Consider the following 26,593-nt stretch of genomic DNA (forward strand, 5'->3'; position numbering starts at 1 on the left):
GTGTGTGTGTGTGTGTGTGTGTGTGTGTGTGTGTGTTTAATCTCTCCATTTTAAATCTATTTCTCATCCTACTCCCTTTTTTATTTTTTAAGTGTTTGGGAACCTAAAAAGAAGTCTATAGTATGCTCTTTTGGATAATCTAAATTTTAAGCATGTCCTGCAGAGTGATTCCTTATAACTTTAAGAGTGTTCATATGGAAATGTTAATTTTGAGACAGAGGCTTATGTCATAACCTTGGCAGACCTGAAGTTCACTGTGTAGTCAAGGCTGGCCTTGAACTCCATGGGATTTTCTCCTGCCCCTGTCTGCCTAGTGCTGGGATGTAGGAGTGGATGTCTCCGTGCCTGGCTTTATTAATTCATGACAAAGTGGTGTATTCTAGCTCTGCTTCTCTAAGGAGAAAATCCAGACCCTTTTTTTTTTGTTGTTGTTGTTGCTTTGCTTTTTGTTTTTTGAGACAGGGTTTCTCTGTATAGCCCTGGCTGTCCTTGAACTCACTCTTTAGACCAGGCTGGCCTCGAACTCAGAAATCTGCCTGTCTCCACCTCCCAAGTGCTGGGATTAAAGGCGTGCAGCACCACTGTCCAGCAGAAATCTAGAACTTTAAGAATATTTGGAACTACATTCTTCCCCTTGATCATCTTCACTGATTCCCAAGGGTTTGTTCTGAGCACTGAGCTCTTGTAGGCAGGTATGCTGTTGTTGCAGCACGCAGGATGGAGGCGTCCTCTCCATCTGGAAAACCATGGGTATAGAAATAGGCTGTAGTATTATAATCAGCTAGTTCCTTGATCAATGTTCTCAGAAGATGGATTTGAGGTGCAAGCAGACAGCTCCAGTGCCTGCAGTGACACTCTAGGGTGCTGTTTCAAAGGCTCTTGGGCTCAAAGATGGAGGCGGCTAGTATGTCCTATATTCACGAATGCTTTTCTCCCTGATGGATTAATCAATGGACATGGTCAAGCTCCTACAAATCAAATCCTTGAGTCATGTTCAGATGTATATTATTGATTTCTTTTTAGTGTGAAGTATTATTGGGGGAGTAAGCAAGTGTAGTTTATTTTCTACTGCTATCCCCTCCCCCCAGTAAATACAAATCAAAGAAAAGAAATAAAAGTAGCAACAGCCTGAATTTCTAATGTGAAAGCAGCTCATAGTAAATAGAATGCTGTCTTTGGGTTTTAATATTTCACCATGTGTAAAATTGCCTCCTATTTGATTACATTGGAGAGTGTCAGAATTATCTATTAGTCTCTTGGTATGCCTGTCATTTGAAGTTAGAAGTTGTGAGAAGATATTTCATCAGACTGGCCTATAGTTAGATCAGCATGTCCCTAAACACAACCAAGTGTGCTGAGTAGCCTTTTCTGAGTTTAATTGTACTGTGAATACTTTATATATCCTTTCTTTCTTGGGGAAAACCAACCTTTTCTCATAGATGAGCCTTGAATCTTACCTCTTGTAGAACTTCCACAATTTTCAGACCCTTAGGAATCACAAGCCATTGGGAAAAAAAAGTATTGTCAGTAAGAAAATGAGGAGAGATAGAGAGATTTGCTGGATCAACTACCTCATACAACGCCATAGTTCCAGTTGGGCACCTTATAGCATAGTCTTTAGTTGTGCCTCACACGGAAACCAAGGCAAGCATGCCCTGACAGCAATGTAGCTGCATTGCTTAGGCTGCTTCTGTGTTTAAGCAGCAGACTCACTAGGTAGGCAGAGCAGAAACAGGCTTTGACTGTCCCATCTTATGCCTGTTATGTTCTTCCAGGCCAACCTGCCCCTGCTCCAGCGTGAACTCCTCCACTGCGCAAGGCTAGCCAAACAGAACCCTGCCCAGTACCTCGCTCAGCACGAACAGCTGCTTCTGGATGCCAGCACCACCTCCCCTGTCGACTCCTCAGAGCTGCTTCTCGACGTGAACGAAAACGGGAAGAGGCGAACTCCAGACAGGTGAGAGGCAGGAGACCCCCTGGACTAATTTTGGCCTTCTTTCCTGTCTCAAGATGAAGATCTGTTTTAAGTCACTTTGAAATTGCTAGCCTCCATCTCTCCTGGGAACAGTCTGACCATGTTGTGGTGGCCTAAATTTTACAGAGAAGTGAGTCTCTGCTCTGTGTCTGGGCAGCTTTTGTGCAGATTGACCTACAGGTTTCATTATTAAAGCTAAATGTCAAGATGAGGTACTGACAAAAGGACCAAGTGTCACTAAGGGTTCATTGACACACTTTAGCATTGGAATTCTCACTTATTATATAGCTTTCCTGAACCACAGATTTTTCACTCCAGTGTTTGTGAACGTTGCTGTCCTGTTTCCTTAAATCATGATGCATTTGAAAGCTGGCCTATATATGTTAGTCCATGAACAGAGAACAGTAGCTATTTGATCTAAGAAATGCTGTATGAACTGTAAGAAAACTTATGGGGAGCCAGATGAGCTAGGTCAAAATAACAGCTATAAGATAGTGCTAACAGATAACACTTTTGGTAAAATAATAATAATAATAATAATAATAATAATAATAATAGTAATAATAATAGTTTACGAGCCAATATTTATCTCATCAGATACTCTGTCCTAGAGCCTGTGAGTTCTAAGAGAGAGAAAAGGGGCCCTCTCTTCATTAAACCCACAGGTTAATTGTTGAATATGGCATGCATATGAAACTTCCACATCTTATTAAATGATTTTCATAAATTCTTCAGCCACAGGTATTCATAGCATGAATATGAAGTCTTAGCAGCATTTTGCCCAGTATATGTGTGAACTATGAAGATGCTTAAAAAGAAACTGTGTTCTAGAACTTACATCTTATGTACTTTCTATACTCTCTCGCTTGATCTTTTTAAAAATTATTTATTTATTTTATGTATGTGAGTACACTATAACTGTCTTCAGACACACCAGAAGAGGGCATCGAATCTCATTGCAGATGGTTGTAAGCCACCATATGGTTGCTGGGAATTGAACTCAGGACCTCTGGAAGAGCAGTCAGTAGTCAGTGCTCTTAACCACTGAGCCATCTCTCTAGCCTGATCTTTTTTTTTATTTTAATTATTGAATATTTTATTTATTTATATTTCAAATGTTATCCCCTTTCCTGGTTTCCCCTCTGGAAACTCCCTATCCCAACCTCTCTGCCACTGCTTCTATGAGGGTGCTCCCCCATCCACCTACCCACTCCCACCTCCCCACCCTGGCTTTCCCCTCCATCGGGGCATTGAGCCTTCACAGGACCAAGGACCTCTCTCCCATTGATGTCCAACAAGGCCATCCTCTGCTACATACAGCTTTGAGGGGTCAACCCCTGGTACAGTTTTGTTCTGCATTCCAGGAACTTAGGAGCTTTGGAATTACTCAGGGGCTTCCATCTCTGGCCAAGAGCTTCCTTTGCACACATTACTGGCTTTTCAAATCAGTGCATTAGTACAAGTAAGCCATGCTGCATACAGTTAAGCAGGCTTTATGCTACAATCCATCCTCTTGCAGTAAGATTTCTGGCTCCCTCTTTCCAACTTTGCTTCCCTCCTCTTCCTCTTCTCCTTTTAGAGGAAAGCTTTTACTTTGTATTCCAGGCTAGCCTTGAATTTACTACAATCTTCTCCCAAATTCTCAGATTATTGGCCAGGGCTACCAAGCCTGGTTCAGGATTAGACTTTAAAAGTTATCTATTTTTTCACAATTTCATTGTTTTCTCTCTGTGTGTCTGCCTCTCTCTGTCTCTCACTGTGTGTCTCTCTCGGTTTCTTTCTCAGTTTCTGTCTCTCTGTGTGTGTTTCTCTCTCTCCCTCCCCTCTCCCTCAGTCTCCCAACCCCCCTCTGTCATATGTATGTATGTGTGCTGTGTATGCTTAAAATGTATGTGTTATATGCCTTTCTTCATATTCTCCATCAACTATTATTTTCTGACTCCCATTATACAACTTCTTCTGAGTAAATCCTTGCATTTTGAGGAATATTTTTCTTCTTTTCTTTTTGTGGCCCGGTGAATGCAATTATGGTTGCAAGTCCCTTTCCCATCTATGATGCAATGTTGGTGGGCCTAGTCTTAGGTTGGTAGCCATTGCTACTATGAACTCATGGGTACAAAACAACAGCCATGTCACAGCCAGAAGACAGCATTTCACAGCTCTTTCACCATCTTTCTGCCTTTACATTCTTTCTTCCCCTTCTGCCGTGATCCTTTCTGAGCCTTTGAAAAAGTGGGATAAATGTATCATTTTGGGCTGAGTTATTCTTTAAGACTTTAGCATGTTAGTGTTTAAAAGGAGCTTTGTAATCTAAGTATGGGGGTGTATGAGCCATGATGTCACTCAAGGGTAGATGGTTTGCATGTGCATGTCTGGCCAATCCAAACACACTAAAGTTCCAGAAAATGAGTTCCATGTGCAGGTATTGAGATATCATTGAAGACTAATTCTAAACTGTGAGAAAGGGAATTTATTTTTTTGGAGAGTATAACAGGGGGGTGTGTAGATGACTAAGATAAATATAAAGATGGCATTCTTGTTTCTATGGTTCCTTGTGTACATGTGTGCATGCATTCAGTCACATAGACCACACTTATTGGAGTCTCCCATCGTATCCTGTCTTGATTGTTTAGGGCAGTAGTTGCAGTCAGATTTCCTGTGATGGATCTGTGGATGGAACATTCTTTCACTAACTGATGTGTCTTTTGTAATGGAGAGATGGCAAGTAGATCTCCTTACCGTTAGGAGGGAGGGTAATGAGAATATGTTGTGTAAATACATTTGTGTCTTGTGGGAATTGTATCAGAGCGAAGAAAATATGGGTCTCTACAGTACAGTTTTGCATCTATTTCCCGAATCTCGTTTGCATATGCATTTTCTTCTTCTCTGGTTATTTATTTGTATCTCCTGTTCTACTCTATGAAATTTTATAGAGTATATAGCTGTCTGACAGCAGAGTGTTTTGTTGTTCCAGTGACTGTTTTGTTGGTGCATATGGTCTGACATGGATGAGCAACCACGGTGAGATTTTGGAGTCTATTAAAGTGGCTCATTAAAAAGATCAATCTGTTTCCGTAATAACACTGGGAGCCATCAGTCACCGGAAGAGGGAAAAACTGACACCTGAGGAGAAAACACATTTTGGTAATTTGTTCATGACATATCATGAACAAAAGAGCACTCAAGTTTTGTTTACAACTTTGGGGGTTTAAATTCTGTGATTATTGCCAAGCTAATATGTTTCAGGGATGGTCTTTGGCAAGTTTAAATTTATTCTTAAATTTATTTTTACTGACTGTGTTTTTGTTGTTGTTGTTGTTGTTGTTGTCATTTTGTATTTTAAACTATCATTGTTATTTTGTGTCACTTGAGACAGTCTCATGTAACTTAGGCCAGACCTGAGCTCTTTAGGTAGCCAAGGAGGACTTGAACTCCTGACCCTCCTGCCTCTACCTCACAAGTGTTAAGATTGTAGACATACACCACTGAGTGGGCCTACTGTGGTTGTAATTAACAGGGAAATGCATTCTCTTTGTAAGTTTATGAAATCATTCCTTTGCTTTTTTCTATATGGAAGAGTAAAATGTGTTACAGTTTCTTATAAAATCAGCCTGGGGTGAGTCCCTGAACAATGATACCGAATGTTCAGTTCTATGGAAATATTGTAGGGCCAACCCCACCCCCCCAAAAAAAGCCAACTAATTTTTATTTAAAAATCATGTTCTTTTTCTCATAATATTAGGGAAAGAGAATTTAATTTGTAGATGTTTAACCTTGTTTATTCTTTCTTTATTTTTTTGAGCCAATTAAGTGTAATGAACAAGTAGAGGAAAGTCCGTCCCCTGCAAGCTACCTCTGGTGGCTCATCAGGCCTCAGTACCAGCATAGCGAGTGAGGAGGGGAAGAGCAGGGGTTGCTTCATTTCCTGGGCACTGCAAAGACCCTGTGCTTTTGGATGGGCTCCATTGCTTGCTTGCTCGCTTTCTCTTCACTCAAATGATTGCTTCTGGTACCAATTCTCTTACTCTTTATCATCATTTTGGTGACATCATTCCTCTCAGATATTTATTTCCGAAGCTGTAGAACTGGATTTTTTATGCACCCCTCCCCATCAATAACTAAACATTTTCAAAACACAGTTTGTTTGAATATGAAACCTACATAGTATGTCACCTGGGAGGGGTCTTCTGAATGGACCACACCAACTGCTTCTCTTCATACTCGAGGAAATCCAGACTTAAAGAATTTGCCCAAAGTCACAAAGCTTCCTAAAGGAGAATCTGGTGTATATGTTTGTTGGAATCTTGCAGTTGTACAAAATATGTTTGAAGGTACGGAATTGAAATAAGGAAAGTTCAATTAAGAATTGGAGATTTTTGTTATTCTCTAATTAATTTCTTTTTGTAATTACAGAAGTGGATAAATGCCATAGTATAATACTCTAAGGGTTTATAAGTCTTTTTTAATGATACAAAATCCATAATGACCCTGGTTTCCTAGCTTAATGAGTAAGTTAGTAAATGCTGTAGGTTAGAGATCAAAAGGCTGCTATTTTCCAACTGCATTGGTTGAATCTGTAAGGTTTGGCAACAGCTGACACTCCAACTAAACTGTGTATGTCCATTTCTTCTTAATAAAATGAATGAGGGTCCAATCTTTTTTATTTTCTAAAAACCAAAATGTACATACACGATAGGGGAAAACTGCATGATTACTCAATTCTACAAATAAGAACTAAATCTGCATGTTCAACTGCAGTTAATATCCAATGAGAAAGCAGGATTTTTTTTTTATAATATAGTCATGTTTTGCATGCACCTGTATGCATTCCTCAGTTTCAGGAAGGATGCAGTGATCTCTGTGGTAATTATTTTCTTATTCATATAAGTTATGAAGCCTTCTGGTGAAATAGCATTGGCTGACAAAGAAGAAATGGTTGAAGGGACATTTCCACCATCATGAATCCTAGCTTCAACTTAAGTAGCCTTCCTTCTTGTCACTCCTGTAGGGTCCAGCTGTTCCAAATATTCCCCCATGCCTACCGTATTATTGCCATTTATGGTGTCTGCCCTCTTTCCTACACCTTATGTATCATGACTCTACACAGGCTTCCCAGCCTGACTCAGTATCTATTACGTGCATGACAATGGCCACTGTTTACTGAGGTCTTAACATGTGCTAGGCTCTGTACTAACCTACAGGGTTATGTATGGATTTAGGAAGGTTAGATACTATGGCTGAGCTCACATGGCTTCCAAGAGGGGATCCTAACCCTGGGTTCTCTGACTTCAACAGCTATGTTTGTAAAGCTGTGATTTTCTAATCCTGGCCCCTAGTTCCATGACTGGCGAACTAAGTGCCCTAATGAATTTGTTGGACGCCAGATGAGTTTTCCTCCTTCTGCCCTCTAGTTCTCTCAGCAGGTCTAAGATAATCAGTCTTTGTTTTGCAAATGGAAACACTGAATTTCTTAAAACGTTATGGCTTCTGTGTTCATATGGCTAGAAATGGCAGAGATAAATGCTCGAGCCAATTCTTTGTGACTCAAACGCCCCTGCTCTTTTGAGTCCGTTCTGGAGAAATGCCTTTTCTCATTGACATCTCTTAGTAATTAATCTGCTTCTCTGGACCCTTTTGGTCCACAGATTCTGTGTGAGTGGAGAATCTCAGAGCTTCAGTTGTATAACTTTTAACTTAGTAAGGAATTTAATAAGAATTTACTCCTAGGCTAGGAATAATGGTACCTAACTATAGTTTCATCACTCAGCTAAGACAAGAGGATCTCAAGTTTCAGGCCTGCCTGGACGTCACAGTAGCACAGTGTTCCACATTAAGCTTGGTGTATAGCTTAGTTGCAGATGATAGAGCATTTTGCCCATGTGAGCAATTCCCCAGTTCAATCTCCATCAAACACAGACATACCAGTGCACCCATGGGGATGTTCATGCATGCATGCATGTGTGTGTGCGCGCACACACACACACACACACAATTTAATTTTACCCATAATATCAGGGAGTAACCTTCTGTTAAGATCAAGGCTGCAGCAAATGGGAACAACTATAGAGAACCACAGCCAGACAATACACAGAGAGTAAGAGACTATGGAGCACTCAGTTCTAAATGGGATGACTCTATCAAATCCCCTGCCCTCCCCTTCCCCCAGTCTCAATGCTCAGGGAACCCAGGGAAGAGTATGTAGAACATGTGTAAGAACCAGAGAGGATGGAGGACACCAGGAGAACGTGGTGCTGTGAATCAACTGGGCAAAGCTCTTTAGCTCAAAGAGACAGAATGGGTGTCAGCAAGCACGGAGCCTGCAAGGGCCTTCACCACATCCTTTGCATGTATGTCATAGTTTTCAGTTTGGTATTTTTACAGGATTCCTCAGTGTGTGAGTAAGTGGGTCTCTGATTCTTGTGCCTCCTTTAGGGTTCTTTTCCTTCTGTTGGGTTTGCCTTGTCCAATTTTCAGTGTGATTGGTGTGTGTGTGTGTGTGTGTGTGTGTGTGTGTGTGTGTGTGTTTTGTTTTTGTTTTTAATCTTTCTATATTTTATTTTGTTAGGCTTTGTTATTATCTCTGTTATTTTCTTTTTAATTTAATTTTAATTTTTTTACCTATTCACTTTACATCCCACTCACTGCCCCTGGTTACCCCCTTCCACAATCCTTCCCCACCCCCCCTCTTCTAAGTGCGCCCCCGCCCCCAATCCCTGCTATCCAGTATCCTGGCAATTCAAGTCTCTGGAGCTTGGGGACTCTTATGAAAGAATAAGAGGAAGGATTGAAGCCCCCTAAGGGTTTAATGATTCCACAGGAAGAACAACAGAGGCAACTCACCTGGACCTTTGGGGCTCTCAGAGGCTGAACCACCATCCAAAGAGCATACATGGACTGGACCTAGGCCTCCCCACACATAAGTAGCAGATGTGCAAGTTGGTCTTCCTATGGGTCCCAAACACCTGGAATGGGGGCTCTTAAAGCTCTTGCCTGTAAGTGAGATTATATTCTTTTTCTAGCTGGGCTGCCTTGTCTGGCCTCAGTGGGAGAGGAAGCACCTAGCCTTACAACTACTTGAAGAGCCTATTCTTTTGTAATGAAAGACAGGGGGAGGGAGAGAATAGGACACCTGGAGGATTAGAGGGAGGGGAAACTGTAATCACGATATATTGCATGAGAAAAGAATCTACTTTAATGAAAGAGAAAAGAGAGACCAAGTCTCATCTTTGAATTTCCATTAAAGAGTAACCCAGGAACCAAATGTGGAGATTGGCTGCAGGACCAGGAGAAACTGGTGGGCTCTGACTAGAATACGCTGATGACAAGTTGGAACATGAAGACAGTAAGAGAAAACATGGACTATTTCTGTAGTGGCAGAGATTAGACGATGCACAGGGGACAGCCAGTGACACTCTAACTGTTGAACAGATGGTCAGGGTTAGGAGGCATATGAAGGAAGAATTCCTTCCTCCCAGTTGGGGGGAAGGATGCTCAGGTGGCTCTCTGAACCTGTATGTTATAATCCTTGAAGGGCCAGGCGTCTTTCGTGTGTCTGGAGTAGCAGACAACCACCTGCCTCTCATATCTTTCTGAAGACAGTTGTGCATGTTGCCAGAATGTGTCTCTCTTGGGTAGTTGTAGCAATAGAGAGATTAAAGGTGTTTTTCTCCATCTGGCCCAGTAGTGACAGTCCTGTGGCATTCCAATATCTGTTTCTCTGTCCCTCACTGTCCACACATTCCTTTTCCTGAAGACTGGTAGGAAAACACAGAAGTCACCTCAGACTTTCATGGAGAATTAGCTTTTTTTTTTTTTTTTTTTTTTTTTTTTAAGCAGACAGCAAGATTTAGAATTTGTTTGTTTGTTTCAGATACACATCAAGAAAAAATTATGATGTAAAATTCTTATTTAAAGTCATCCATTTCTGAATAGTTTATGAAAGGACTTCTTGTACAATTATGTTTGAAAATGATGCTTTTCCCCCTTTGAATCAAGGTTCAGTCATGCCATGAGAGCTCAACAAACAGTACATTTCAGAAGAGGGAACACATGTGTGATGTTGGTTCTAACGTTCTTAGTCTTTTCTTTAATAGAAACTTTTTCTCCTAAAGTTGATATGTACATACCTGAAGTTTAAGAAGAAAATAATTTAAGTCTTTGTGCTTGACAGAAGGGATTTCAGATCAATGTCTCCTTCCTGCCCATCTTTTGCTCAGGGCCACAGTCCAGCATTGAATATGGTTGTGGAGACTAACAGCAAGCAAGTTGAGAGAACATCTTTGTGCTCAGATGCTGGCTTAGTGGGATAGTGGAAAGACACGATGAAGCAAAGTGCTCTGAATAAGAGAGGATGGACCACCAACAAAATTTAGTTCTGCAGAAGACGACATTCTGGAGACAGCATAGGAGATGGTGAAAGGAGCAAGAGACGGAGAGAGGGCAGACTGAGTCCACCCTGTTTGAAATGCCTGTTGGGCTCAAGTGAATGAGCATTTAAGGCATTTTCTGAAGTTAAGAATCCATTTTTGATGGGACCAAGATTAGAATTTTAGCTGCATCATTTTTTGTTTGTTTATTTGTTTGTTTTTGAGACAGGGTCTTTCTCTGTAGTCTAAGTTGGTTTTGAACTGGCAGTCTTCCTATGTCAGCTTCCAAGGATTATAGACGTATACTACCACACCAGGGCGAGTCTTCCCCATTCTAAGGTTTCTTAGACAATGAAGTATTGCCTATCCCCAGAAACATTTTATAGGAGATTTTCTCAATATAAAAGATACATCTAGAAAAAAAGAAGAGCTCAGACCCACTCACATCATTCAGGAGGTTGGTCTTGGCTCTCTTGGTCACCTCCTTCTCTTTCTTGATGGCTTATTCTATTTGTTTTCCATCTTTTTGAATGATGTAGTTTGTTGTATTTTACAGAGTGATTATCAGTGCACACTGTCATAGGTTGATACAAATTTCTTGTAGAACTTTAAGAAATATTTATTTTATTATTGTTTTTTAATTATGTGTATGGGTCTGTCACGGGCCATGTGCCAGAGACATCAGATCTGCTGCTATATGTAATTGCAAACCGTAATTGCCAGTCATCAAAACTTGCATCTTCTGCAAGAACAGTCTATGCTCTTAATCACCAGGCTGTCTCTCTAGTTTCTCATGTAGACTTTAATTTTTTTCCCCTGTGTTGATTGATAATCTTTATGACTAAGAAACTAGAAACAAAATCGCCTCAGTGTGGTAAAGAGTGTATTTAGCTTTTTGAGTTGTTCCTCTAATATTTTTATGTGACTTTCCCACCTTAATGAGCAGGTACCTGAGGCTAGAGGTAAGGAACCCAAGGCCAAGCTGCATCTCCGCTGGGCTTAGGTTAGACCTTGTGAGTGGTTTGGACCAAGTGTTGAATGACGAGCGTCCGTTCAGATGATAGCTTCTGGTTGGGGACATAGCATCCAGAGGTAGACTTTAAACATTAAAAACCATCTTCCACATAGCCCTGCGACATGCTGTGGTGACTTCTCTGTAGATTTGTCTGATTTCATGGGGAAGGCTGTTTGGGGACAGTGACAGGGTATTTAATTTTGCCTAATACACTTTGAAAAGGGCAACAAATAAAAATGCAAATATGGAATTTACCTAAGCAAATGAGGTATAGATGGCTACAGGCATTTCTAAGACACAGAGACAAATGGCAGTTAAGTTGTTTTAGTTCCTACTCTGGACACATGTCCCGTGGATAGGGTGGGACTTAGAGCTAGAGAGCTCGGCTTCTTAGCTTCTTAGGTCTATTCCAGTGGTCTGATGTGAACTATACCCCTAAGGAGGGGTGCTGTCACCAAGCCTCAGAGTGAGAGGACTCAGTGTAGAAAGCAGGGACCTTTAAGAGAGAGGACAAACTCAAGACCTAGCTGTGCCCGTGTTGCAGAAGTTGGGAATGGGCCACTGAAGTAACAGCTCATCTAAGACTGGAGATAGGTAATAAATCTATCCATTTGAGAACTGGGTGGATTCTTTCACTGTTACATGTTGCTGTTGATGTCATTGAAATAAGGTAAAATGAAAGAAAAGCCATAAGCTATCCTGCTGTGACACAAATGAGTCAAAGATGTGTTGATGTATAGAAATGCTGGTGCTACTTAAAGATTTTTAAAGTATATTTTTATTTCTACACACACACACACTATAAATAATTCATTCTTGAAAACAAAGAGTAGAAAACTCCATGAGATGCTTGGTTTCACACTTAAACTTGGCCAAAAAGCCATCATCCCTGGATTCTTTAATCTTTATAGTAATGCCATTGGCATTAGACTATTATAACAGCATAATATTAGAATACGATTAATACTGATAATAATAATATTAGTATCATAACAGAAGCATTGGATTGTTGGGTTTTCAAACCAGAAGGGACCTCAGCTGTCATCTAGTCCAGTGGTTTTCAAACTTGATCTTTAGCAGCAGATTATTTCTTTCTTTAAAAAATGAAATCTTAGGTAGAACCTCATTTTGTAAAACAGGTAAGAATAATCAGTGGGTTTCGCTGGCCCTTTAAATCCTGATTTGTCAGGGCAAACAGTTCTTCATTGCCTACAGAATCCCGTATGCACGTCAGGTGTCAAAGTTTGAAAACCACTGATCTAGTCCAACCCTTTCATTTTACAGATGAGCAAACAGAGGTCCAAAGAGGTTAAGTGACTTGCCCAAGGTCAAACAGCTAGTCGTGGAAGAGCCAGGACTAGCTCTCAGGTCTCTTGACTTCCAGTCCCGTGCTCTTTCCACTACACCACACTGCCAGTAAGGTAGGTGCTGGGTTAGCATTATGTTCATAGCTCATCATAGTCTTCACTGCTTTCCGACTGATGTATGCTGGTAATATGTACTGAGTGTCAAACTGTATTATTAAAAAAATGTATAGGTTATGAAAGTACACATTAGAATCATGTAGACAGGCTCATAATAAATCAATATCTAAAATGTTTCTTTCCACTTTAAAAATTATTTAGGTAATGTCTGAGCTACACTAGATACTTCAGTCTGATTCCAGTGATCAATATGTGTGGAGTCAGTATGTTAAGTGCAGACACATGCTTCACGGGCGCAGCATTGAGATTTCTGGCCACCATTCCTATGGTGGCCATGTGCTGCTGTTCTTTCCAATTATCGGCCAAGTCTCCCATCTCCTTCTTTAACTTATAGTGGGCATAGACTCATTTCACATTGAACTCTGCAGACTTTCCCTCTGTTCCTTGGGTGCTCGTGCTCTCGTCTCCACCCCTTTATCTTTCCCTGGCTGGTACGTGTAAATTGTCACTAGGACTTCATCCTACAGCCCTCTTGCCAGTTATCTACACCTTTAATTCAGTTTTTTCTCTCTCCATTGATTCCTTTGCTATAATCAAATAAAGACTGTCACTAATGCCAGGGAAGAAAGAAAGGTGTCTAATGGATTGTGTAACGATTTACCAGCTCAGGATTGAAAAGGCTCCTGGAACTCTGCAGCCTGTGTGCAATGTAAGATCCTTATGTGGTGGCTTCCCCGGGAAAATAGATGGTACCAGTGTTTCACTGACTTGATGAAGAGAGCCAGCTGCTAAGTCATTAGTGTGCAAGCTCTGCATCTAGACAAAGTGAGCTGCAATTTGCTTTTTTCTTACTGAGTTTATTGGGTTCCTAAGTAGAGATGCATTCGGCAAGAACCTGTTTCTTTATCCCTACTGGTGTCTGCCAATCTAGGAGCAGTGATTAGGTATCTGGTTTCATTTAGGAAATGCATTTCTCCTGAATGTCAAGTTCACAATGCTACACAGTACCTGCTGAAGGTCATTTGAGGTGTTCCTGTCCTGTTGTAAGAACCAACAACTCCAGGCAGGATACATAAACTCTCCAATGATGAAATGACTCAGTTTTAAAATAAAGTAGGTGGAAGGGCTGAGAGCTTAACTCATTGATAGAGAATTTCCATGTTATTCCTTGGGTTCAAACCCGAGCGTGACTCTCCTCTCTAAAGTAAAAAGAACAAAGTGACTTATATTTTCCTTCTAGTGTCAGCTATCTATACATGACTGTTGACTGATTTCTTTTTCAGTGACTGAAGATAGTGTTGAAGATCTAGACTCACTGTATGAGTTCAGTTTGATCACTGCACACAAATAGAATAAACATTTTGTGTCCTTGAGATCAAGTTCTGTAACCTTTAGTCACTGATGACCTGAAATGTGGCTGCTAGATTATTGAGTTTTGAACTTTAATTTGAATTAACTTACGTTTCAAACTGTTATTTTCAACTAAAAGCCCTCAGGTGTTCTTGGGGACAAAACTGAGATGCCAGGTGGAATTGATTGGTGTATATTCTTCATCTAGATAGTAATTGTGTTTCCCTCTGACAAAACAACGTGGAATAATAGAGAGGTCTTTTCTCTGACTTTGTGAAACAGGCATTTAATTATGTAGCCCAGGCTGGGATTATAGGTGTGAACCAGCTTTGCAGCAAGTCCTAGGGGTAGCTTGTTAGAAATTCAGTACCTTTTTTCATGAACATGCCACCTGTAGAAGGAGACTGAGTTTCCTCTTATTTGTGACTTAACCACATGGATTATAGCTGCAAAGGTATTTGCCAGTGCCATAACAAGTGTGGCATTTTCTCCTCTTAGTCTGGAGAGCCCTTCAGGCCGAGCATGCATTTTAGTGAATTTGTATAGAATCTCTGAGAAGCATTAAATTGTATGTTACTGACCAGCAAAGACATATTCTCTTGAATATTACAAGCTCAAGTTGAAGAATATGGAATTTGTTGAATACTTTATGAAACAAAATTCTTTTCTTCCCTCCTCAGAACCAAAGAAAATGGCTTTGACAGAGAGCCTTTGCACTCAGAACATCCAAGCAAGCGACCATGCACTATTAGCCCAGGCCAGCGGTACAGTCCAAATAATGGCTTATCCTACCAGCCAAATGGCCTGCCTCACCCCACCCCACCTCCACCTCAGCATTACCGATTGGATGATATGGCCATTGCCCACCACTACAGGGACTCCTATCGACACCCCAGCCACAGGGACCTCAGGGACAGAAATAGACCTATGGGTAAGACTGAAGGATCTGATTTCTTCTTTGGGGATTGGATATTTGAAGATTTGTGCTATTACTTCTTAACTGAATTTGAACATGTAATCCGATAGAAATAAACATCTCTCTTATGTTGTTTCTCTTATGAAGAAAGTCTACTAATATGCTGTGTCTCTTCTTTAATCACTTGTGTTTTAATTAATTAACTAAGCAATTAAAACTTTGAGACAGTATCTTGTTATATAACCCAATCTGTCCTCAAACTTACAATCCCTCTGCCTTCTGAGTATTGGGATTCTCGGTATGCACTAATATATGGGGGCATCACTTCCAAGCTTTAAGAGAACAGATTCACTTTTTGTCTTTAGAGGAGGGCATCAAATATAAAAGAAAACCCCCAATTTGAGTTTCAGAAGCAAGATATATTTTCCTTGAATTCTTTTATAATATTATAAAAGATTTCTTATGAAATTCTGCCACGGGTGCTTTTTACTTAAATTACTTTCATTCACTGAAATTTGGTGTCAAGGTTGGTTTTGACATTTCCTGTCTCCATGTTACTCCATATTTCCAAAGTATTATATGGCATGTTGTCCGTGGCCGAACTTGACAGGTATGCCTTCAGAAATACCTTGGTATATCAATACACAAATGTTAGGAATAAGTGTTAGTGTCAGTTTTACATCAAATAGCAGAATACAGAAGGAGTGGCTTTAGGCAAATATGTATTCTATTTGCCTGCATCTATGTCTTCATTTCACAAATTGCAGGAAGTGACGTTTTTAGCAGACGTTACCTTGTGAAGAACAAGTGTCAAGGATGGCAACATCAGAGGCAGGATTAATGAAGCAGGCTGTGACATATGACTGCAGTCAAGGTGATGACATCACGTGATTAGCAAGTGTGCTGCTCTTGGGGACACCTTCAGTTCAGTAATCTACTGCTCTCCTTTGTGAATCTTGCACACCAGGAGGTGTTCCTCTACCACAAAACTAGTTGTTGGCAAGCATGGCTACCATGGGGAATTTGGAATTTGGTGGGTAACACACAAGTCTAGGTTGGAAAACAGAAAACTGAGCCAAGGATGCAGAACTCTGGGAAGCAGTCCACCACCTGGCCCATTCTAGAATAATAGTGACAGCTACTTTTGTTTGTTTCACAGACTGATGCATGTCTCTGACTGGATTACTAGGAAGCAGGAGTTACCAGATTAGGACTTGTTGCCTCTCTGTTCAGCCTTCTGCATGTTTATAGCCCAGCATGGGGGAGTTGGAATGGGAAGAGAGATGATGGAGGCTTTGGTTGTGAGATGGTTAGTTACGTCTTCTGGTTCCCGAACGAGCTATTTCTACAGTTATATAGCATCTCAGACAAGTAGTGATGCATATAATTCATGCTTTCTTAGTAGCCAACCTATCTAATGTTCTTGCAGGTAATATTTCTAAAAAGATTTCAGAAGTTGCTATATTTTTACTCCAGACTGATACTTTAACCTACTCATCAGATATGATAGCTTTACTACTTATTTATGACCTAATGCCTGAAAGCGTTAACAGCTCATTTTTATTTTTATCTTTATTTTTATTTTTATTTTGAGACAGCGTCTATCTACATTAACACTGGTTAGTCTGAAACTAGTCATTTAGATCAGACCCGTCTCAAAGCTATAGAGATCCATCTGCCACTGCCCCTCCCAAATTCTAGGATTAAAGCATCACTGTGGCCAGGTATAACTTCTCATTTTTAAATAGCAGTGAGGTCACCTGGCTACTGGGAAACTGGCTCAAGATATTTTCAGTTGTAAGCATAGAAGTGTCCTCTTCAAGCTAGCAAGTAGTGTTCTCCAGGTCTTCCTTCACTTTCTAGCTTGGCCTTTCTGGATGGCCTCACTGAATGTACCCTGTAAGCTGAAATAAACTCTTGCCTTTCCCCGCAAAAAGAAGTCTCTTTCTTAGGCAACAATAGCATTTGGTGAAGTATTAGTTACTGTGTGTCATAGAGTAATCAGCACGGAAGTAATTACGCTTATATGCACTGATTGTTTTCCTGTAGTAAATGTCCCCTTATGAATTCTGTCTGCAACCACTGTTTTTTTGTAATTTTCTCCAAACCATGTGTCTTACCTTTTAATTATACTAGCTTATAAAACTAATATAGTTTTATAAAAACTAATGTAGTGCTAGTCTCTAGAAATATGTGCAACTATTTAACCCTTCCTAATGTCTGGCAGAGTTTAGTCTGTATTAATGTAAAATAAAATTTTGATGTGTAAGAAACAAATTGTAGTGCTATACATTAAGCTGACGTTTTGCGAGTATAAAAATCACCATAAAGGTGTAGTGTATAAATGCTTCTTACGTGGAGGGACATATTATTCATGAGAAGTCTTGAATAAACTAACTTTGTAAGCAGCATTAGTTTATCAATAAGCTTAAAACATGGTGCCATTTATCTAGAATCGTCGGAATCTAAGAACGACTTAAGTCTCAACATGTGCCAATTATCCCATGAATGGCAACTGTTTGTTTTATTAAGTGTAGTTTACTCAAGCCTGTGTCCCTCTTTATGGTCTTCTCTGTTATCATTATGATCAAAACAATGTGGGGCTGAAAACTTACATGTGTGAAATCGAAATACTGATAAATGCAAACATTAAGGTTCTTAATTTTTTCCTTTTCTTATTCAATTAGACCTAGCCACAACCCCCAGACTTCAAGTGCATCGAAACAACCCTATATTTCTTTATTATTATTATTATTATTATTATTATTATTATTATTATTATTATTATGAGATGGAGCCCAGCACAGCTACCAAATGCTGAACTGCTTTTATCTATAGACATCCTATTACTCATTAACTATCCTGAGTATTAAATGCGTGTATCAATATTGAGTTAGTGTGCTGAAGTCCTGACACATTTGTGACTTCAATAATTCTTGATCCTCACAGGCATATATCTAGATGCCAGTGTCATGAGTGTCCCTGTCACATTTATATTCTTATCACTCTCTAGTTGTTTTCTGTGATGACTAATTTTAACATTAGTGCTTCTTTTCCCTGAAAACACAGGCAAAAAAAAATAAGTCAACAAAAATTACATATTTGCAAACATTTCAACTTGAAATAATCACAACAAACAGAGCAATAACTAAATATTACTTTCCCTCGGTGTCTTTCCTATTATGCAAATCAGTAAAATATATTTGTAGTTTTCCCTTTTTACCAATAGGTGGCATTAACAATTTTAACTTTTGAAATATATCTCTGGATATTTTCTAATTGGACAGAAATAATGCAAAACATCTTATACTTAGAATTTTTGGTTTTTTAGCCTAGGAAAAAACTGTAATGAATTTATTTAATCCAATACATCCAGGATGTACATACATTCATGAATGAAAACAGCCTTGTGATTCATCAGGTTTTTTTTTCTCTCTCTAAATCAGCTCAGAGAAAGATTTCAGATCACTTACTTGTCACAGTAATTGGAACACAGTGTCTTATAACTCTAGAGGCATTCAGATCTTGCAAAAGACCCTCCATTTCCAGGAACTGCATACTTGCCAGCCCTGGTTTTCCTTAAGCATAAGTCTGTGAGGAATGGGAGCCAACTATAGGGATTCAGCCATCTAAAGTGGAAAATGATGTCATAGAAAAGGCAGTTGCCTTTCTTTGACTGTGATGGTCTCTGTCCTCAGTGATCTGTGAGACGAGCCCATCAGACCCTTTGCCCTTTCAGTGAGACCTATGGACTTTGTGTTCTCCTGAGCATCTTTGTTCCCTTCTCACAGTCACTGATGTTGGTGATGAGCTGGGAATCATTCACATCTGTTACTTCACACTTGGTGAGCTGAGTCAGGTGGATTGGCAATGAGTTCTAAGCCAGCCTAGGCTTGAGTGAGACCATTTATTAGGGGAAACAAAGCTTGATGCCCCCTTGGCAAGCATTTCCATGCTGTCTTTTATTTGTGGGTACCTATGTTTGTAGAGTGTAGAGATCAGCATCAGGTATCTTTCTCAATTTCTGTCTTTCTTACTTTTTGACAGTCTCTCGCTGAACCTAGAGCTCACTGATATTTTTTAGACTGGCTGGATAGTGAGGTCTAGGGAAACTACTGTCTGCCTTCCTGGAAACTGGGATTAAAAATGTGTCCTGTTTTTTTATATGGGTGCTGAATATCTAAATTTAGGTTCTCTTGCTTGTATGGAAAGTAGCTTGTTGACTCAGCCATTTTCCCAGCTCATGTTATGCTATTTTTCATAGACAAAAGAGGCTTATTACACATGATTCTTGAATTAGAATTTTCAGTTTCTTGCCTTGAAAATTTATTGATTATTTTGTTACTGGCATGTCAATCTCTCTCTCTCTCTCTCTCTCTCTCTCTCTCTCTCTCTCTTCCTCCCCTCCTTCGTTCCTTCTATAAAACTTATGGTATGGTGCTATGTATAGTGGTTCAGGCCTAAATTCCCAATACTTCATAGACCAAAACTGAAAAATTGAGAGTTCAAGGCCAGCCTGGGTTTCAAAGTGATTTCTATGCCAGTCAGTTCTTCGTGGTGAGACGTTGTTTCTAAAAACAAACAAACAAAATAACTAAAAAGAAAAGAAAGGTCTAGTTTCTTCTCACTACTTGTATTTGATAAGTTGAATGATCACCTGTGACTTTCATATCATCTAAGCTTTTGTTCCTGGACCTTGTTAGATATGCATAGTAAGATTGTATGCAACTATAATTGTTGAAATGTGAGTTGTTTTTTTTTTTTGTTTTTTTTTTTTTTTTGCTATGCTCCTTTTGAAAAGGTATAGTCCCACCCATGTAAAATAGATTACACTATTCTTATTTTTAATGCACTATAGCCATATTTGATGCTGGATTGATTAATTGCTGGGAATTGAACAAAGTATTTCACCATACTAAATCTGTTTACAACAACAATGCCTTCCTTGTTGCTTCAACCACAAGAAGCTGGAGCCCAGATTTCATTGTGATTCTAAGAGTTGAGGAATGCTATGCAAATAACCAGCTCTCAGCTGTGAAGGCACCTACCAGAGTCATTATGTGTTCACATCCCGTAGTTGTTGCTCTGTGTTCTTTGCAGACGGACTGCATACTGGAGTCTCCGAGGATTCAGTCTTGTTCTCTCCATTTGTAGGGTTACATGGCACACGTCAAGAAGAAATGATTGACCACAGACTAACAGACAGAGAATGGGCAGAAGAGTGGAAACATCTCGATCATGTAAGACATCAGTAATCTTTTGGGCTAAAAATAGTTTACAAACAAGTGACAAGAGGTTTTCCAAGTGCTTTAAAATGTTTTATTTCCTGCCCTTGGGGGGGAGGGGGGAACTGAGTTAGATTATTTGATATAAAACATGGAATCTGATTTGTAAATATATGTGAAAGCTACTTAAGAGAAATATTAGACCTTGGGAGAAGGCAGATCAGCAGGCCACTGTCTTACTGTGAAAGGGACACTTAGTTCGTAGCTTACCGAGCTCTGTATTGGGAAGGATGAATTTATTGCATAACACTGTTCGTTAAGTAGCTACCTGTCGTGACACCATCCATACCTCCTCTTTTGTCCCTCCTCATTTCTGTCAAATTTCATCAATTATTGGGTCTGAATTTCAGATCTTTCCAAGAAAAGTGTTACACTAAAGCTTTCAGAAAGAAAACATTATGTTTCCTTGGTCCTTGTCTGTGTTTATTATTCATCTAAGCTTTAACTCTGTGGTGATTTGTATAATCATCCCCTCCCCCACCCGCTGTTTCTCACAAAGCTGTTAAACTGCATCATGGACATGGTGGAGAAGACAAGACGATCCCTCACTGTACTAAGACGATGTCAGGAAGCGGACCGGGAAGAACTGAATTACTGGATACGGCGGTACAGTGATGCTGAGGACTTAAAAAAGGGTGGCAGCAGTAGCAGCAGCCACTCCAGGCAGCAGAGTCCTGTCAATCCAGACCCAGTCGCATTAGGTACCTTTATCTTGTTTTTTGATTGATCAGCACAAACACCTATTTCATATTCTACTCATAATGGTTCTAGTTTCTTTTAATGCATGTTTGTGACAGACTACTGCAAGAATTTAAGGATGATAAAAACTTTGATATCGAGGAAAGTAGGCACACTACTGTATTAAGAAATGGTAATAAAACTCAAACTTTTTCCAGGTCAGTTCACTAAGCTTGTGGCATAGTTTCATAGCTGAACCAGAGTGTGTCCTCCTTCCTTAGATAGCTGTTAGGATCCTGCCTCAAACCCGTCAACACACAAGCTCAGCCATGGGCCTGAGGGGCCAACATTTCTAACAAGGTTTCTAGGAAACTCCTTAAAATAATATACTTTTGGAAGTGTGTGTGTGTATGTGCATGCATGAACATGTGTGAATGCCTGTGAGTGCCTGTGTGAATGCCTGTGAGTACAGTGCCTGTGGAGGCCAGAAGAGGATATAAGTCCTTCTAGAATTGGAGTTACTGGTGATTGAAGGTTTTCTGACGTGGCTGCTGAACTCAGATCCTCTGGAAGAGCAGTACGTGCTTGTAACGGCTGAACACTCTCTTCAGCATCTTTTCTAAGTTTTAATTGGGACCTAGCCTGGAAGACAGTCCTGTTCTGTTGCTATGTCTCAAACAAACAGAAGCCAGCTTTCCCCAAAGTCTTTCTGGATGGGAGACAAGAACGCTATACAGTGTGCTTATGCCATGTGAAAATTAATGGTTAAAAAGTGTAACTCTCCTACTCTATTTATCTTCTCTGAGATTGCTTACCCTTGATTTTACTACTTTTAGTTTATATCATCGGACTGTGTTATGACTATATGAAACTATATTTAGTGTTGATATTTGTGTATTGTCAAGATCAAAAATAGAACAGAATCTCAAAGATACTAAAAGATAAATTCAACCTGAAAGACTTTCAAGTGGCCTGAGAGTTTGTGCTTAAGTGAATGATGGCTTTTATAGTTTACACTGCTAGCCACTGTGTATGTGCACTGTGTGACTCAGCAAAGTAGAGAGATGGACTTGTATGGTCCCTCATTCTCTCATCGTCTCTTATATGTTTAGCTCATATCCCCAAGCCAGCTCAGTATTGCATACAGTCTTTTCTAGAAATTGAAAAGAATAGCCCGTATACAGAATAAGCCTGTAACTTTGAATCATTGAAATGAAGGTTGAAGAGTTGAAAACAAAACAAACAATCAACAACCAACCAAACAAACAAACAGAACCAAGATCAAATATTTATCTGCCTGTTGATTTCATATCACCCTTTTTAAAAATAAAATTATTCCAAGCTACAGTTTCCTTTGCACTTAGATTTGTGGATTTCTGCAAATCCTTGAAGACTGAATCCTCATTACCATAATAAATATTAAGTAAAGAAGAATTCCTAGTCATGTAATTTACCCAATAGGCATTGCTATGAAGAGTTTACAGACAAAACAGTATTATTTGTCAGGTTGCATTAAGGCATGTAATGAAAACAGAATTAAGCCTGATTTGAACTGGTTTTGGTCTAAACAAAGCTATGTGGAGCTAAATACAATACACATCTTGTTTTTATTTTCTTATTGTGAACAAAAATTGGTTAATGTGACAGATTTGCTAAGGAAAAGCAGAGGCGATATTTGCAAATGAATGTAGGCAAAAATTGAGAGCTCTAAAGTAGATAAGCCTTCTGGAATAGAATCATACAGCGTGCATTGGCTCTGAGGGACACATTATTTGAGTCAGCTCTTAAACTTCATTTGCATGTGTATCATGTTTGAGGCACTCTAATGAAGATTCTTCATTCTGGTCTTGAAAGAGAGAGAGGCAAAGGTCCAACTGAGGGCCCTGGCTGGGACCTGCTCGCTAGTGCTAAAGAAGTTTCAGTGGACTCGCTGGACCTCATAGGAAAGCAAAATGTTAATTACCCCTGGGGTAGCCTGCTTTGTAGGTCATTGTAGGACTCTGAACAGTTCTGGTGAGCATTCACATCCTCCAGAAAGACAGCCTCAGGTCCCTGATGTGGAAACTGAGATATAACACTTGACTTACAAAAAGCTGTTCCTTAGGAGTACACAAGTTACTGCTTACACCAGTGTTTGGTGATTTGATATTTTTGATAAAGCTAAGATGTCATTTTGTCTTAAGCAATTTATAGGTTATATTCTTCAAAGACTTCATAACATTTTGTATTCTGTTGTTTAGTCTATTAAAACAAGCATGCGCCTTTTGGACACAGATCAATAGACTGCATACTACTATGAAACTACCACAATTGTTAAGAGCTATGCAATTCCCAGGTTCTAGCATCTAGCAATCATTTTTCTTTTTTTTTTTAATTAGGTATTTTCCTCATTTACATTTCCAATGCTGTCCCAAAAGTCCCCCATAGCCACCCCCACACTCCCCTACCCACCCACTCCCACTTTTTGGCCCTGGCGTTCCCCTGTACTGGGGCATATAAAGTTTGCAAGTCCAAAGGGCCTCTCTTTCCAGTGATAGCTGACTAGGCCATCTTTTGATACATATGCAGCTAGAGACAAGAGCTCCGGGGTACTGGTTAGTTCATAATGTTGTTGCACCTATAGGGGCAATCATTTTTCTTGTGTGCTTTTGCTACTTGATTTGTGAAGTCTTTGAATGATAGGATGGGTAGCTTTTAATCAGAGACAACTATTATTTACATAAATTGCTTCCTTTCTTTCAGGGTTTAGAAATGAAGGTCTGGATGAGTGTAGTAAAAAGATTGTGAATTATTGTCAAATAAATCCATTTTCTCTTCCTGGAAAGTGTTTACTAAGGTTCCTATGGATAGAGAAAGCTATGATAGATCTGTGCTTTGTATACATGCAGGTGCCATAATACTGTAAGTCATTTATCTTCTAAAGTTTGCAATGGTTGGTCTCAAATGAGACCTTCAGAATATATTATAGAAGATATATTTGGCTCCAATCCAGCCCTCCTCCCATCCCTAACTTGGAAACAGTGGGGATGTTTAGCCATACACAGCTCCTCTGCATTAGTAAATGGTGTTCAGGGACCGCATGAAGGAGGATTTAGCTTCTAGGACTGATGTACTGTGTTTGACTCAATCGCAGTATCACCTTTGAAGTGTATCCACAGGATCGAGTTAGTGAGGGCAATAGGAAAATAATGCGATTAATCTACCACTAATTGAATTTTAGAAGTTTTCTCCAGATACGAAATAGAGACTCTGTTGTGAATATCTTCTGAATTTTAAACACCGAGAACATACTGATCTCATCATGCTGTCTCCATTCTTTAAATAAAATGCAAGTTGATATCTTAAAGTATTTTTTCATCCCTTGAAACTCAGCCTGGCCTCCAACTTGCTATGCAGCTGAGCATGACCTTGAACCTCTCACCCTCCCGCCTCGTTCTCTAAAATGCTAGGCTTGCAGGCAAGTGCACCACTCACTCTCGACTTGGACTTTTCAAAACAAGATTTTTTTCATTTGGGGGAGTAAAGATTTTTGTTATTCCTCATGTACTGTCCAGGAAAAACTCTATTCAACTGCTATTAACCTAGGTAAAGTACTCTTCAATCTATTGTTCTTCTTTTTAAAGTATGACCCTTTTCCCTTTTTGATTTGCGAGCTGGTGTACTTGATGGACAGGAGGGTAGTAGGTTGAGAATTGGCGACTGCATCACTGACAGCCCTTGCCCTGTTACCTGTGTACCTTTTCCTTGGCTTGTACTGCTTGGTTTACTCTTGGATCCTGAGATTTTATTTTCTTTAAATTACTTTGTTTTTTACTTGCTTAGAAATATTCTAGAATCTTTCTATAATTCACTGTACACCTCTTTTGTCTTGACGAACATTTCGAAACTCATTAGAAAAGGTTTTATTAAAAGATATCTAAAGGTGGGTTTAATATATTATTAGTTTCCATATATTAGTTTCCTGATGTGGGCTAACATCAGGAAACTAATATATGGAGCTCTAAAGTCTGATTCATTAATTCCTTGTGTTTTTTTGAAATAATATTGAGATGGCAGGGTAGAAAGTACCTCTTTTTTTCTGGGAAGAGCTTTTACCAGAAATGAGTTTTTGGTGCAAGGAAAAACGAGGCTGGTCTTTCATTAAAAGGTCAGTCTTTCAAGAGTTTCTTGAAATGACTAAGGAGGTCATACTTTAAAGTCACTCAGTTGGCAAGGTGTGTATGATCATAGCAGCACTGAACCTCTATATTCCTCTGGGCATCTAATCCAGACTGTACTTAAAGTGCAGTTTCTGAGTTGATTCTTCATTTGAGTTCTTGGTTCCTTCTACACTTGGGAGTTCTGTCACATCACAAATTTCACTGTGCTTCAGTCTCCTCATCTCCAAAGTGAACGCACATGTTGCAGGCAGTTCTGCTAGTATTTAGTGGCATGCAAAGTAAAAAAGGGGTGGTGTCCGACACACATAAATAGTAATATTATGATGATCTTCAAAAGTTTGTGGACGTCTTTTGAGGGGGAAGAGGACTCGCCATCCAAGCTTGTAACATCATAGTCTAATCTTAGATACCTTTTTTCAGCTACAAAATATATCCAAGCATGTTTTTTATTGGCAGAGACATTTAGAAAGGGATTTTGCCTTAAACATAATGCTATACTTAATTCATAACCCATGACTAAAGAAAAGTAGTTTTCTCTCAACCAAAGAAGCATTCATTGTTCAGTTTTTCTACTGCCAGAAAATGAAAACCATAAACAAATTGTTCAGAGCAGAGCTGTGTGTAAAATTTGGATTTTTTTTATGCACTTATATTGACTCTTTGTAATCACACCATAAAGTTCATCTCATGGCCATATAACAGCGTTCATAGTGCGAATGCCTGTCATGTCTTAAAAGTCTGCTTTCCTTAATGATAGTATAATTAAAACACCGCAAAGGAAAGATGTCTGTGTTCTCAATAGATGCTTCTTCCCACAACCTAAGGTGTACTCATTGATAAAGCTGGATATTGGGAAGCAGCAACTAGTTTTGAGGCTCTATGGGGGGGTTCTAAAAGATAGCATTGTGATCTCTAAATTCATGACTCTTAAAAAGACCCCAAATATGGCATGTGTGCAGATGAAATCACTTAACCTATTCTTTCTTTAAACGATCTCTGTAATAGATATGATCATGATCACAGCCTCATTCTGCCCACTACAGGATGAAGGCCATGCCTAGGTGCTGCCAAGCTTTGAGCATTGCTGTCCTGGGTCAGATGAGGTCACATTGGTTCTCCAAAGGCTCTCAGCTCATCCCTTCATGTATATTGATGGCGGCCCTTGCTGTATCTAGTATCCAAAGGTCTCCATTCTGTCGTAAGTGGAGTGCATCTCCCACCTCCTTTGTACATCACAGACCACTTCTTCTCTTTCCCTTTTCTTCTAACATTGCCTTTCATCCAGACATGGCTCCTTCTCTTGATTAGGTGTCTGGTGTTCTCCGGGGATTGCCACCTCCTCCTCCTCCCTTTACCTCCATGTAGTTTGTACTCCAAAGCAAGCAAACTTAACCTAAAAGGAGTATTCTCTTCATATTGTGCCC

At 39.6% G+C, this 26,593-nt stretch overlaps 1 protein-coding gene across 13 annotated transcripts in view; it reads left to right on the forward strand.

The window, feature by feature from the left end:
• Runx1t1 (RUNX1 translocation partner 1) overlaps positions 1–26,593 on the forward strand; it is a 152,429-nt gene that overhangs the window by 102,373 nt on the left and 23,463 nt on the right. For 12 of the 13 annotated variants that reach the window (XM_030253116.1, XM_006537568.4, XM_030253120.1 and 9 more), the window contains 4 exons: positions 1,776–1,957; positions 14,811–15,061; positions 20,201–20,286; positions 20,831–21,032. In XM_030253116.1, coding sequence (XP_030108976.1) covers positions 1,776–1,957; positions 14,811–15,061; positions 20,201–20,286; positions 20,831–21,032 — 721 coding nt within the window. Of the gene's footprint in view, positions 1–1,775; positions 1,958–12,640; positions 12,778–14,810; positions 15,062–20,200; positions 20,287–20,830; positions 21,033–26,593 lie in introns of all 13 variants that reach the window. The other variant, XM_030253121.1, reaches the window with a different exon arrangement.

This window comes from Mus musculus, chromosome 4, assembly GCF_000001635.26.
Source record: "Mus musculus strain C57BL/6J chromosome 4, GRCm38.p6 C57BL/6J".
NCBI classification, from domain to species: domain Eukaryota; kingdom Metazoa; phylum Chordata; class Mammalia; order Rodentia; family Muridae; genus Mus; species Mus musculus.